The 15,621-nt window shown below is 41.1% G+C and overlaps 1 protein-coding gene across 3 annotated transcripts in view; it reads right to left on the bottom strand.

Annotated features, from left to right (window-relative positions):
• Positions 1-15,621, bottom strand: part of LOC309693376 (protein NLRC3-like) — a 183,038-nt gene that overhangs the window by 20,698 nt on the left and 146,719 nt on the right. The window contains exons 1-4 of one of the 3 annotated variants that reach the window (XM_082512502.1): positions 8,461-8,549; positions 5,787-5,924; positions 5,604-5,702; positions 2,996-3,074 (exon numbers count right to left, since the gene is read on the bottom strand). The exons of 1 other annotated variant lie outside the window; for it this stretch is intronic. In XM_082512502.1, coding sequence (XP_082368628.1) covers positions 2,996-3,074; positions 5,604-5,702; positions 5,787-5,875 — 267 coding nt within the window. In that variant the 5' untranslated portion in view covers positions 5,876-5,924; positions 8,461-8,549. Of the gene's footprint in view, positions 1-995; positions 1,200-2,995; positions 3,075-5,603; positions 5,703-5,786; positions 5,925-8,460; positions 8,550-15,621 lie in introns of those variants that run through there. One more of the 3 variants, XM_082512503.1, reaches the window with a different exon arrangement.

Genomic DNA, 15,621 nt, shown 5'->3' on the forward strand with positions numbered 1-15,621 from the left:
GAAGCAGCATCAAATATTCTTCCAAACCAAAGACTAGAACAGTAGCTGCCGTGCCAAGCTAGGTATCCCCGAAAGAATTTGTTTCCCCTGTGTCGGGAGCACACGCTGGGCTGTCCAAATCACAGACAAACAGTATCCCACATGCTTGATTTTTAGTTCACAACCGCTTTTTATAACGACTAACTTCCCCTGAAACTTTGGAGGTTTTAGCTCTTTACAGTAAAGTTTTTGGAGGATAAAAATAATTATCAGGCAAAATGTCCTTTGTTTGTTAAAATAATACAGTCCGATACCACGTGAGAACAATAAATATATAAATTTCTGTTGCAACCCTCAAAATGAATGGTTATGTAATGACACTCGTTTTTCACTTTTTCACAAAACTAAAACGTCACTACTTCCGCGTGTAATTGGCGACATTATTTGAAAAATGTATTGATAGCAGTCTACACAGACACACATACACATATCACTGATCACATCACATCCTCATAGACACACACACATCAGATTTTCTCTGTTACAGACTAGGGATGGGTATCGTTTAGGTTTTATCCGATACCGGTGCCAAATCGGTACTTTTGAAACGGTGCCGGTGCTCAAACGGTGCTCAAACCGGTGCTTAAAGACTGGAGAACACAAAATTGGTCCAAAAACCTCTCATGTTCAGCTGGTTTTTTGTAAAAAGATAACAATGTTAGCCTTTTCTGCAGCTATGGGGCATATATGGTATCACTCTTGGCTGGAAGCAGTGCTTAATCAATGGGAAAAAAACACAAACTTTGTCCAAAACCTCTCATGTGTAACTGTTTTCCACTTTTGCTTTGGTCATTTTAGCCTTTTTGGCCAGGGTGAAGGGAGTATCTGTCATCAAACAAGAAGACAGCCGCATGTAGCTATGATGATGTTTGCTAGTTCACCTTACATGCATTAATGTAATAACGTGGTTAGCCTACTCAACGTAAATTACACGCGAACAACATTAAGCTACTCACGCAGAGAAGAACGGCTGCTGCTGCCGTCATCATCCTCATCATTTCTGCTACACTGACAGGGCTAGGGGCCAGGACTCTCCTCTTCGTGTTTTTGGGGGATATTGCTAACTCCGGTCCGATAACAGGCACCACACCCGCAGTAGATGTGCTCGGTGTGAGGTCTCGCAGCAAGCTATCAAATACAGCGCATTTCTGGGCTTTAAAAAAAAACGCTACGCGTCGCCAGGTGTTTCATCGGATTTGAGGTGTTACCTCCTTTGACAGTATCACAGTAGCAGCTTAAAGCACTTGTTGCAGACTGCTGAGTTTGCATATTTTGCTGTGAAGTACAGCCAGACTTTTGACCGCTTCACCTTGGACATTTTTAATCTGTAGCTCTGCTCTAAAAGAACGCACGTACCTGGCCCCGCCTACTATCCTCGGAAACGTAAAATTATTGGCTAGAAGTGTATCACAGCTCAGGAAAAAAAAGCACCGAAATAAAGCACCGAAATGTGCGCTGCTTTTCGGTCTGGTTACTACCGTTTATGTCAGAACGACACCGGTACCCATCCCTATTACAGACACACATGACACATGTTCACATGTGAGTGTTTTATCTGTTGCATGATTAATGAGATGTTTGTGTGACCACTGAGTTAATAAAAGGCTGCAGGGGAGGCTGGCTCTTTGGAGTTGTCTGGGATTAGGTGAGGAGCTTGCAGCTCCAAGACCCTGGTCCTATCAGCTCCCTCTGCAAGTTAAAATGGATTGAGCTCTGTCTTGCTTTGTTCACGGGAATAAGTCTCTAAACCAGCGGGGCCTGCAAAGTGCAGACCTAACAGTTTACAAAAGGTTTGAAGTGTGGAATAAACTGCAATGGAGTTTGAAAACAAAATGTGTGTGTGTGTGATTGAAGGAGGTGTTTGTGGGGGTGGGGGAGGGGGGGTCCTAGCAAAAACAGTTTGGAAACCACTGCTATAGTCAAACTATAATTTTTATGATCCCTCAGCAGCTGGCTCTACGTAATCCATAGAGTACACTGCATGACATTAAATTGTTATTCAGACCTGAGGAGCCTAGATGTTCCCAATGCACCCTTAACTTTGAAATACTAAATATTAATATTATTACTTCATCATCATATTTCCACATACAAAATATTATTTATCATTCCCCGCAGTCGACAATACTACTGTTCTTATACTAGCTCTGGTTGTATTCCCAATGGATTATTATAGTTTATCCTTTCTAGATTATAGAGACATTTGTTTGATAGACTTCAGCTGGTGCAAAATACAGCTGCTTCTGTCATTAATAGAACCCATTAGTGCTGTCCTTCAACCACTTCACTGGCTTCCTGTGAAAAATCACACTGATTTTAGATTCAGCTTCTTACTTCAAAGTCTCTCCATAAAGTCACACCTCCATATCTGATCTTCCTCATATCACCACTCCTTCCCGTTCTCAAAGATCATCCTCTTTGGTTACTGTTATTTTTTCCATCTGCTCATATTACCCTTAAGTGCTTTCGGCTGAGTGTCCACTGGAACTTACTCCCACACCACATTCACAACATTAGTTTTCGCACTGAAGTTGCCTTAAAACACGTCTTTTTAAACTTGCCTTTTCTGATTCTGATTCTTTTCTGATTGATTTATTATTTAATGTTATGTAGTATGTTCTCTTTCAAGTGTTATTAGCGATACTGTGATTGGTTTATTTAATTGCTTGTAAGGCTTACTCGATTGATTGAAAGGCGCTTTTAAATAAAATTTTATTTTATTGCATTCATTAATTTTGGCCTGCTGAGCTCCAAAAGTGTAGGCTTTTTTTTTTTTTTTCTAAAATACTGAGACATACTTGATATTTGCCGATGTATTTGCAGTTTAGTGGAGGCAGAAATCTGACCACAACATTCTCTTCAAAGGAAAGCTCGCTCTACCTTCTGAGCCAGAACCCAGCATGGAGATGACTGTGAACAGAATAGATGTAAAAATAGTTGTTGTACAAGTACAGACCATAAATATAGAGTCCAGGTCTGTTTGATGCTGCTGGGTAGACTGACCACTGGGAACCTTTGAGCTCTGCTGGTCCACTCTGTGGAGATATCATAAAGAGTCAGAATAATAACATGACATTATAAATTAAAATGCAACCTGCTGGTCCTGTGAACTAAAAAAATAAAATACATTAAAAAAAACATAAAGAAAAAACATTCCAATTAGGGCTGGGCCAAATCATACCGTTCACGGTAATACCAGTATAATGTTGGGCAACGATAAGAAAATGAAATATCGCGATAGAATATGGGCAAAACGCGCATGCGCAGTGCCTTTTTTTTTTCATACGCACATGGCGGAAAAAGCATGGTGGCAACAGAGAATGAGAAGGGTGAAAGTAGATCGTTGAATGAAATGGATGAATCAGAATTGGTTTCTAAAAATGCTGCAGCTTCAGTGGTGTGGAACTGGTTTAGCGTTCGTCCGTCAGATACACAACAAAGCACAATTTTTGGTAGAGCATGCTAGCGGGCCGTCATTATGACCGTGTTTTTTGGAAAATACGGCACACTTAAAATCAATCCTTTGATTTTTCTTAAAATCGACAGTACCCCTTATAATCTCGTGTGCCTTATGTATGAATTCTGGTTGTGTTTACTGACCTCAAAACGATTTTATGTCGTACACGGCGCTTGAAAATCTGTCAAATGTTTTAGTACTACTTTGCTAAGCTACAAACCTGCACCGCTTAATGGATTGTCGAAGCATTTCGGCTATCGTAAGCAGGAGCCTCGCGGAGTGATACGTACTGTGCTTCAACATAATATTACCGTATTGTGTGTGTATAACCTCTTTGTAAGTTTTGTGGATATTATACATGGTTATGCTGAGGACATGTCGGCCAATTTCCACTGGAAATGCCTTTTGGTTAAACTGTCAGCAAGGAATTTGCATTTGTACTGTTAATTTTTATATAACTTTAATGCACATAAAAAAACAGCTGCTCGTTTAAGTGAAAATAAATTGGCTTTTTTTGCACTAATAAAGTTGTGGAGTTGTAAAGTATTTTGTCTTGTGTCAATTATATCGTCAGTTATATCGGTATCGCAAATTTTCAAATGTATATCGTGATAAATATTTTTGGTCATATCGCCCTGCTCTAATTCCAATTTGGTAATGCCTGGCACTCTGATGATATCCTATCTGACAGAAAGCCATCATGTCATTTCTCTTATCTTAACATTCTCTTGTTATTGTAATATTCTCTTGATATCTGACAATGGGTTAACACCCTAGCAACATGCAACTCCAGTCACTGTATGAATCCAAACTCTGATAATAAAAGATGAACAGTGATTTTCGGTTTTGTAAAAATACTGTTAACAAAAAAAATGGCTATTAAAAAATATGAAAAGCATTCAATATTTTCAAAGAATTTGCCATAAAACTATGAAATCTCAGACCGTTCTCACTACCGAAGCATAACATACCGACGATTTGTCACATGCCGAGGCGTCCCATGGCAACGCAAAAGGTAACCTTCTGCGTTCCTATGATAGGCGCTGGGTTGTGGATGGAATCCAATAGAATGACACTCCTGGTAGTAACACACATCAGCCGTGTATTCTGGCTCTAACCGTAACCGAACCATAACCTTATCTCTAACCTTAACCTTAATCATGTTAGATAGTGTTTTCCAAAGTGATTCATGATGAGAAAGTAAAATAAATGTGCAGATTCAGTCCAAATAGTTCTCATGTTTCCTCATTTTTCCAAACACGTAACATAGAAACATGTTGGGTGGCCAAAAGCATAACATACCGACGATTTGTCAAATAGCGTAGTATGTTATGCGTTGGGAGTGAGAATGTGTTGGAGAACTTGTCAAAGACAGCAAGAGCAGCACCACTGATTTCAGTGTTTTTTGTATGTCTGGAATGTTACGGCAAACCACTTCTTAAACAGAGCTGGCTGCTTTTTCATTATTTTTTTGCATTTCTGCACACAGACATCAGCAGGGTACCTGGTCACAAGCAGGGCATAGGTGTTTATAATCCGTATCTTGTTCATATCACTCAGTTGACTCCTCAGGACTTGCCTGACCCTTTGCAGGTACTTGGTGGTTGCAGCTGTCCTGGTGGCCTCTTCATGGTTCCCATTTGTCTGGGGGATCCCCAGGTACTTGTAGCTGTCTTCAAGCTCTACAATGTTACCTTCCAGTAGTTCGATCTCTTCAATTCTGACTACCTTCCCTCACTTTGTTGTCATCCAACTATACTTCTTCAGTCCCAACAACTGTAAATGTATATCAGGTAACTTGAAATCCACTGAGGGCTTACACAGACAGGCTGGAGCTGAGAGGTTCACTCTACAGCAGTGTGGAAAGTTCCTCCCTACACCTTTTGAAGCAAAGCACAAAGGAGACACCTGCTGGAGCAGCTGGAGTCCTACAGACACTCAGCTACTTCACTACAGAAACACCTCCTACAACATCCATTCTTTACACTCTGACTGCTGTGTTTGTGGAAACAGTCCAACACACACAAAAAGAGCTGAGCTGACATTAAACATGATGGAGGATTTATTCACAAACACTGAGTCACAAAAACATTTAGACACAAATTACCTCTCTGGGGGAGGACACACTGATTTGAAGTCAATATGATCATGCTTTGACTGGTCACTCTGTAAGGACACACGGCTGGGTGGAGGTCCAGGTTGGTTCCTGTGAATCATGATGGAGCAGTGATGTGAGTGCTGCGCTGTGACATGGAGAAGAGTCATGGACAGTTAGAGATGGTCATCTCACCTCTGAGCTTTGGTTTGGCTCTCATGTTCCCCACACAGAGTGGTTTTAGAGGGAGGGACTCCCTCCTCTCTGTCCTCACACTGATCCATGCTGCTGAATTCACACCCACATCAGCTCACACACACTTTCTACTTTCACCTGCAGAGGAAACAAATCATTCATGTACACATCAACTGAAATCCTCCTTCCCATTATTTGTGGTGTCCAAATATCAGCTGCTTCTTTTCTGCTTCATCTCAGTGTCAGCTGGATGCAGTCAGACAGCAGTGTGAGGCAGAGGAAGCTGCCATCAGCTGCTCTACTTCTACTATCAGTCCACTAGATGGAGCCATGAAGCACACACGACGCATTCACTGACAATAAGAAAAATAAGAAGTCACAGAGACTGCAGCGTGTTGTGCGCTCTGCTGAGAAGGTGATTGGCTGCAGACTCCCATCTCTGCAGGACCTGTGCACCTCCAGGACACTGGGGCGTGCAGCTCGGATCTCAGCTGCCCCTTCTCACCCTGGACCCTGCTCCCCTCAGGCAGGAGGCTCCGGTCCATTCGCACCAGAACCTCTCGCCACGAGAACAGTTTCTTCCCCTCTGCTGTTGGACACATGAACAATAACCGTATGATTGTTCCCACCACTAACACATGACCCTACGCTGTGTTCACTGCATCATTCCATGTTTGGCACTGATCACCACCTGCACTCATGTATATATCCTTCTACTTAGCACTTTTAATTCTTATTCTTATTTGTATTTTCATGTCTATTTAAGCGTTTATGACAGTATGTTTGCACTGAAGCACCGCAGCAATTTCCTAATGTTGTAAACCTGCTCAACATTTGGCAATAAAACCCTTTCTGATTCTGATTCTGATTTAATTCTGTAATTTCAGGATAATTGAGGATAGCAAAGAAAAGGAAGGAGGGGGAGGCAGATTTTAACAATAACAGCAGTTTGTTTTCATTTTCCGTTGACTGTGTAGCTTTTATTTAAAGATGAGGTTAAGTTTAGGGGTTACAGGTCTTTCTCCAGTACTGCCTCCCTTCTCCACAGAAGCTGGAGGTGGCAGAGTTAAAGACTAAGATTTTCATTGGGAGTGACTGACAGAATTAGAAATGAGTATATCAGACAAACAGCTGAGGTCAAACACTTAGGACAGACAGTGAGACTGTTGTCTGGGCTTTGGCTTAAATCATGTCTGTGTAAACAGAAATCAATAACTCTTATTTGGTATTATTACATAAAATAAGATTCTAATTTTTAATATTAAACCTTACTAAAACATATTTAAAAATACTACATCCATGTTATTTATTTCAAACATGTTTTCAGTAATTTAATATAATAATTTTGTTTTGTCTAATTAAGTCAGTCTGAATATCAAATCCAGCAACCTTTGTGTTGCTGTCATAACTACTTCCTCTTGAAACAGATGCAATATTTGTTCAGTTCTATAGTTAATGTCTATACCCACCTGCACTGTAATTATAAAGATCCTAAACCTCCAACAGCTGCTGACACTATAACTGGCTATGGTCAAACAGATGTGTCAGTCTGACAGCAGTTACTGTGGTGCAGCAGCTCCTTTCCACCTACTCCACAGACTAATGGAGACAGGAAAATCACTCTGGATTCAACTGATGAACAGATCAAATCAGTTTACAGCCATGGAGCTGACACGTGTCACATTTACTAAATCCTGAAATCTCATGAATGAAAAATTCCACTAACAACTTTTCCCTCATGTACAGTATGTCACCAAAGTGAGTACACACCTCACATGTTTGTAAATATTTTATTATATCATTTCATGGGACAACATTGAAGATATGACACTTTATACGATGTAAAGTACTCCGTGTACAGCTTGTATAACACAGCCATTATTGCCTAGACCGCTAGAAACAAAAGTGAGTACAATAGAAAGACCTCGAGGGTGAGAACTTTAAATTAACACTGTGGCAGGTACATACGCATATTTAAATGATCTCAGTCACTAACAGACAAAACAAGGAAGACATCTGTGGTGGCTGAAACCCCCACCTGAAACATATCCACAGCCAGCAGAGTTATAGTTTTTTTTTTTAATGTCTAATTAGCTTTTACTTGTATTTCTTTTTCACTTTGTGTTTTTAAATGGTAAAAAAGTTTAGTTTCAGTTAATTTGCTTGTTTCAGTTTATATTTCATGTTTTATTCATTATTGTATTTATGGTGTATGTCAGAGGCTAGACTGATTTAGATTAATGCCCATTTTATAACAAAACTGAACACTAACAGGACATTTCACAATAACTTTTGTGTGTTTTGTAACACTTCTTCCTGTTGGAGTGGAGCCAACAGTTTGTGACGCAGTATTTTAAAGACTGACATATTGAATCTATATCTAACACACATCTACAGAAAATATTCATTTACAAATCCCGCTGCTGTCCCTGTAATATAAACACCGGGAACGCAGAGGTTCAAGCTCAGGACACATTCAGTGTGTTTAGTCTGATTCCCGAACTCTGATCAGACGCACAGAGAGAAAATGGTGGACACACTTGGGCTCGTCGGAAAACATTACACACTGACTTAAGTGGAGAGACTGGAAATAAAAACAGAACAAACAAAAAGCTGAACAAACAGTAAAGTTCCTAAAGACAAACTGTTAAAGGAGGAAACAAAGTGAACTTACAGTTTTTTTTCACACACACCAACAGCAAGCTCAACTCAACGAAGTTCAGCAAAGTGAAAGTAAACTTTGAGCAGGAAGTAAACACCTAATGCGGCGTTTGAGGACACTCGGGAGCATCCAAACACTGTGTGCTGCGTTCCAGCAAACCTCGGAAACTCCCTCTGGTGGGTCTTGATTTATTTCTGCTGGTTTTCCTGTTTGAAATAAACATGTGTTATCACTTTGTTGTTCTTCTTCCGGCAGCATTTGAATATTTCAGCACTAAACTGATGTTTCTTCAAAGCTCATTTCAACATGTTGAAGTCATGAATGAAAGTGCAGACTGTGGGTAAGAGCCAAAGTGAACGTTTATGTTTTGTTTATTTGTTATGGTGGCACAGGTGTTTAGATTTTCCTGCACCTCAGGGGTCCGTTCTTCGTACGTCGCTTACTACATCCAAGATAAAATGACACATCCAAGACCAAATCATCGCGCTAACCGTGAGCTCGCTAATCCGGTTCTCCGAACACACCTGCTGTTGACGATTAGTACAGCTGGATGAAGTAATGTGAGATCACTGGGTGTCGTAACAGGGGCTACGCATCGAGAGTAGAAACATTGATCGGCAACCCTCTGATTGGTCGGCGAAAATGTCGAAGGAGCGCGCTCGGTATTTTTCGGCAGCAGAGCAAGAACTCTTGATTGAGGGATTTCAGGAGATTCAGAGTTTAATCAGAACGCAAGGGAACACTGCAAAGGCTGCGAAAGCAAGGAGAGAGGGCTGGCAGAAAGTTGCTGACAAATTAAACTCGTAAGTAATGTAATAATAACAATAATAATGGAGTGGATTTATATAGCGCTTTTCAAGGCACCCAAAGCGCATGACAATGCCACTATTCAGTCATTCTCACATTCACACACTGGTGGAAGCAGCTACGGTTGTAGCCACAGCTGCCCTGGGGCAGACTGACAGAAGCCAGGCTGCCATATTGCGCCATCGCCCCCCCTGGCCAACACCAGTAGGCGGTAGGGTACATTTATTATATCACACTATATTATCCAATATTATATTAAATTATGTTATATTATATCCCCTTTCACATTAGAGCCACAACAGGACCCACTAGAACATGGGAACAAGTAAAAGTGAAATATAAGAATATTCTACAGAATGGTAATATTTATCACTTATATTGCTTTTCGTCTCTTGGAAAGAGACCCTGAAATAATCTGTTTGTTTGTTTATAACAGCAACCAAGAAAAGGGCAGAGCAAAAAAAGACAGGTGGTGGTCTTGCACCCCCTCGTCAACAAGTTGGTTAAGTAAATAATACCCTCACGGGAATATCGATATCTCTCTATGCGCACACTGTCGCGCTGAGCTAAAGGATCCTGTCTGTCCCGCAATATACGCCGCGATCTAATCCTGTTTACATAAAGTAAGCCTGCTCCCGAGCAGGTTTACGCTTACGGATCTGTTGCTATGACAGCAAGTCCCGGATGAGTTTCGGAGAACCGAACGATCCAAGATCACGCGAGATCGTCAACAATCAAATCCAGCTACCTTACTTAGCGAGGTACAAAGAACAGGCCCCTGGATGATCAGATCATCTGTCTGTACCTGAATGTTCACTGACAACACTGAGAGTCTGAACAGCAGCAGGAGAAAAACTCTGAGACATTTCAAACAGGCTGAAGTTCAACAGCAGGCTGGAATGAGTCCTGACTCTGCCGTTGTTTATGTTTTTGGTAGATCCAAAACCCAACAACAGCAGCAACAAGAAGCACAGCAGAGACAGGCAGAGCAACTTTCAGTCCAACAGATCCAGCCTCCTTCCCTCCATCCTCTGTGTGTCCTCCTGTCTGACCTGCAGGTGAGAAACAGGTGTGAGGTGTCAGCTGTCAGGTAGGTGATGAGTGAAGAACAGAACAGAATCCATTTCCTCTTCAAACTGCTGTCAGACTTTGGCTGTATCCCAATTCAGGTTCTGCAGCCTTAACGGTCCTCAAGGGACGTGTACTCAAAGACCGCTAAGGCCGGAATTGAGAGGCTTGTGAGACTGTAAAATGGGACGGTCTAGCCTCCGTCGCGCTGCCCAGGTTGCCTAGCAACCATGATACTAACAGCTGGAAATATATACAGCTTTGTTTGACAGAAATGAAGGAGAACATATTTTGCTCATTTGTTTCTACAAGAGCTTTGTGTGATTTGATAAGTATCTGAGGCTGAGACCACAGGACTGTAAAACATGATTGTTGGGCTTCATTTCTGTGCTGAACAGTCATTTAAGATTAGCTAGTAAATAACAATTAGCTAATGTTGGTCATGAGACTAAAACCATCTCACTTTGGTAATGTAAGTATAATATGGCCAATATTATACTGGTCCTGCTAAATGGGTCAAACTGGGCAGAAAGTATACAAACACATAACAGCCTTATAGAATATGATGTAACACTATAGATCAACTTACCTCAGAATATATAAAGCATATAAACAATTACAGCAATATGATGCAACAAACACAGCAGTGCTACTAATCCAAAATACTCAGCTTCATAGAACTGAAACAAACATTTATTTTTAGGTCTCACCTGGGCTCCTGCTGCACTTCTTCATATGCTTGCTTGCCAGCCTGCTCGCCTGCCTGCCTTCCAGTCTGCCCTACGCCCAGACTCTCTGTTAACTCTTACTTCCCTCCTCAGAGCTTTCAAACCCGGACCTGCAAGTAAGGAAAATAACTCACCAGCAAACGTTTCTCAGTCACCAGCTCCTTACCTAGATGTTAATTCTGTCTTCGTCTGTGGCAGAATCTTCTCATTCACCCGTGACCCAGTTTCCTAGGACCCCCACTTCCTCACTCCAGCCACTATCTCCCTGTTGTCAGGGAGATAGTGATTGATGATCGGGAGCTGGTCGTGAGGTGTTAATCGCTTCTCGTTACCCCACGTATACTAAACGATGCACGATGAAGGCCAAACTCGGGCCGATCGCCAAAACGGTCGCACGACTCAAAAATCGTCTCAAAATGGGCCAAAAATCGCACAGTGTAAACCCAGCATTAACGAGTGAACCGTCAGCTCGTTCAAACACACGTTAAAGTCCGTTTGGCTCGACGCCACCGAACAGGCAGCAATATAACACAGCTAACATTAACAGTGCAGTGAATACTGCTTGTGCCGTGATATTCAGGACTGCAAACCAAGCAGCATCACTGACTTTCAGCTTGTTGTGTTTGTGGATATATGACTGACTTTAATTATCCACAAAATCATCACATTATCTGTAAGATTAAGGTCGACTATTGTATTATTATCAGTGTTGGGACTAACGCGTTATTAAGTAACGTGTTACAGTAACTACGTTATTATTGTGGTAATGAGCACGGTAACTAGTTATTATGCCAAAATCAGGAACGCGTTACTCGTTACTGGGATTTAGATAGGGTCGTTACTTGTTACTTCGTGTGGTGGCTATTGCGGAGCTTCCACAGATTCAGTAACATTAGCAAGTGGTGGAGGCCAGCAGGTGGATGAAGGAAAAGGGGCGCAGAAGGAAAAGAGACCCGAGGCGGCCGCCGGTCCAAGTGTGAACTGAACTTCAGGTAAGAAGTTATGACCTGCAGTCTCTCTGGGTCAGATATGAACCAAGTTTAGGTGGAGTTTATTTTCGTTATTCTGACTTTTTCGTACTGCGTGCTAGCTAGCATGACGGAGTTTCTATACAGCTGGGTGGTGCTATGTTACTGATGTTGAACTTTATTTTGTTCATAAGTTATTAGAGTTGCCAACCGTCCCGCCTGGTATTCAGAGAAAATATTGCGCGTTTCTTATTGAGGTGAAAAGGAACAGTTTGTCCCGTAATTCAGCTACAGTGAAAAAGACACAAAGCTGGAGTTATTCTGTGTCTTTACGCTGCACAGCTGCCTCTTCTCCTCTCATTCTCCCCCCTCCCTCTCCCGTTTCTACTTCAGTCATGAAAACTGATCAATGATCAGCTGATCGGCTCTCTTGTTTATTTATCGCCCACTTTGCGCCTAAAGAGGAAACCAGCGGATGTCGCGCTAAACAACAGCAGCACGTTTAAGCATGATCAGCTATTGTTAGAATTTATTTAATATTAATTTCTAGTATCAGCTGATGTTTGCTGGAGCCACAGCTGCAAAAAAGCTGCTGGTCATGATATCAGTTTGGTTATCTGGTGAGAGGGAAGCATGAAGATGAAACCAGGAGATGTCCTTACTGAATCATCAGAGCTGAACAGGTGATGGAGAAACAGGTTTACCTTTTAGGTGACATGAATGAGTTGAAGGGAAGTTATGAACTGTTTCTGAGAGACAAATAACACCAGGATCCTTTTTTAGGTAGCTGACAGCTGGTAACTGTGCAGGGGCGGGTCTAGGAAAGTGTTGCCAGGGGGGCATGTATGTCATTAACAGGGAAAGGGGGGCACAAAGAAATACTTTTCTTTCTTATTCTCATTTAAAATGTCTAGCTTTTAAAAAATAATTATCTGAATCTTACAACAAACGATTGATAGATTGATGCATATATACCATCAAAACAGTGTACATCACTGTCACAACAGTGTTTATTTTCATTCAAAGGCTTTATGATTTTTCCTATAATGGTGGGCCAGTCTCTAGTCAAAATGCCCGGGCCAATTTTCTGTCCCAGTCCAGCTCTGTATGCAGCTCATCTGCAGTCTAGTGTTGCCTACATCTTCCTATTCAGAAGGCAGAATTTCCGAGTTCTGAGTACAATCGAAAGCACCACGACTGCAGTTTTTGTGTTGGATGTAAAAGGCGCACATGACGCTGTGACGTAGGCTAGAATCATGGCAGCAGTCAATGACGGTCCAGGCGTGGGATTTCTCTCGTGGAAATGTGCACATTATCTTTTCCTTTCTATTGGTAGGTGGCACAGTGCACTTGTGGCAAGTAAGCAAGCTAGAAGACTGGCAAAGTTATGGAAGCAACACATTAACAAGAGAATTCTGAGTAAAACCAAAGTTACTTTCCCTAGTAACTAGTTACTTTGAAAGTAACGAGTAACTTGAAGTAACGGAGTTACTTTTGAGAGAAGTAACTAGTAATGTAACTAAGTTACTATTTTAAAGTAACTTACCCAACACTGATTATTATATTTTAAAGGCTTTAAAACAAAGTAAACGCTGAAAGTACAAACATCGCTAATGTCACATAACTTTGTCGACATGTGGCCAACAGTAGTGATGTGACGTTCTGTATCGAGGCGTCAAAGCTTGTGTCGAGAAATTGAGGGGGCGTTTCCGCGATGCGTGTATTGAGGCTTGCTTCATTTATGGGAGGAGCTGAAAATGATGACGTCCGAAGCCCCGCTGCCCGGCTGTACCACGTGACTGGTTCAGGAAGTGGTTCGGACTTTGCCGCGAGCTATGACAGCGATATAAACCCCTCAGACTTCATTCAAAATGTGGGTGTTTGATGGAGAGTTGCGGTTAGTGAGAGTTTGGAGACAGTTTGGAGGTTTATGAGAGTGAGGAGAGAAAGTCAGGAGAGAATGGAGCCAGCTAAGAAGAGGAGGATGTCCTCCCCTGTGTGGGAACATTTTGATCTTATTCCTCCCAACAAGGTATGTAAATTTCTACAGAAGATGTATTTTCATAATACTGATGGTGCAATACAATTTATGTTAAGCGGCTTTACTTTTGTACAAGGTGAAGTGTTTGCTATGTGCCAGGGAGCTGGGATATAACAACAACACCTCATCCATGCTTAGGCACTACAGAGCTTTGCATGAGAATAAGGGGAACACCGATTGTGGATCAAGACCAGGTGAGCCATCAAATGCAATGATAATATAGCATGCAGTAATGTTACTAAATGATATAACAATATTATACAACTGTAATACGCTACGTGTGTGATATTTATATTTGTGCTTTGTTTTTGTTGTCTTTCCTCAGGAGAACAATCTCAAATAGATGAAGACCTGGTTAGCATGGTGATTGAGGACACCCAGCCATTTAGCATTGTGGAGGACAAAGGATTCAAAAGATTTGTTAAATCATTAAATCCTAGCTATGTTCTCCCCACTAAAGGTTATAAAAGCAGTGGAAATTTAGTTTTTACAGAATAAAATGTGAACAGGCAGGACTGTGGCTCAAAGCCTCGATGGCTGTGTCCCAATTCAGGGTCTGCAGCTTTAAAGGCTGCATTTTAAGGCTGATTACGTCACAGCTACGCGACGAAGGCCATCCCAATTCAAAGGCTGTGTCCCTTGTGGATCAGTGGCACATAATGATTAGGCAGGAAGACAGTCTGGATGATCCCCCATAAATATTTGATTGTAAATAAGGTAAAAGAAGTCTCATTTAAAATTCTACATAAATGTTATCCAGCCAGTCACTACATGGTAAAATTTAAAAGGGACATAAATACTAATTGTACTTTCTGTGGGGATCATCCAGAAACTGTGACACATCTTTTTTGGTACTGTTCTTTTACACAGAGATTCTGGAAGGAATTTAGCAGGTTTGTTATTGTCCATATTTTAAGGGAGTTTTCTTTACGATGGGAAAATGTTTTATTCTGTTTCTTTAAGTTCCCCAAGAAGTATGATAAATGTTTTTTTATGATAAATTTGTTAATACTTTTAGCTAAATTTTTTATCCATAAATGTGAGTTTACTAACAAAACACCATATTTCTGTCATTTTGTAAGGATGTGGAAATGTACATACAATCAATATCAGACTCCACCAACAAAAAGGCTCTCAAAACAATATGTGAATTTTGGTGTGTATTCTTATAATTGTTATTTTTTTCTTTTACCCCTGGCTTTTTGTGTTCATGTTCTGTTGTTTTGTATACTTCATCTGTTCGTATGTTGTATACTCATTGTTTGTTAAATAAAGTTAAAAAAAACCCCCCCAAAAAACCCATAATGATTAGGCATATGATTTACTATTGCAGATGAAGTTTATTCTAAAGTTCAAGGAGAACAAAGAAGAATAGCATTTTCAGTTGTGTCCTGGCTGTTGTTCTCTGTGCTGAGTTTTTGTTTTTGTTGTTGTTTTTGTTTTTTGAAATGTTGCTTGAGTGAGGAGTACTGTGACTTCTAAAGTAGCTCTCACCATGCGACCTTGATGAAGATAAGATGATAAGTTCAGAGCCAGCTGAGAGATGGGTTGTCTGCTTTGC

The sequence above is a fragment of the Aulonocara stuartgranti genome (assembly GCF_965226115.1).
Source record: "Aulonocara stuartgranti genome assembly, chromosome: 3".
NCBI lineage: Eukaryota > Metazoa > Chordata > Actinopteri > Cichliformes > Cichlidae > Aulonocara > Aulonocara stuartgranti.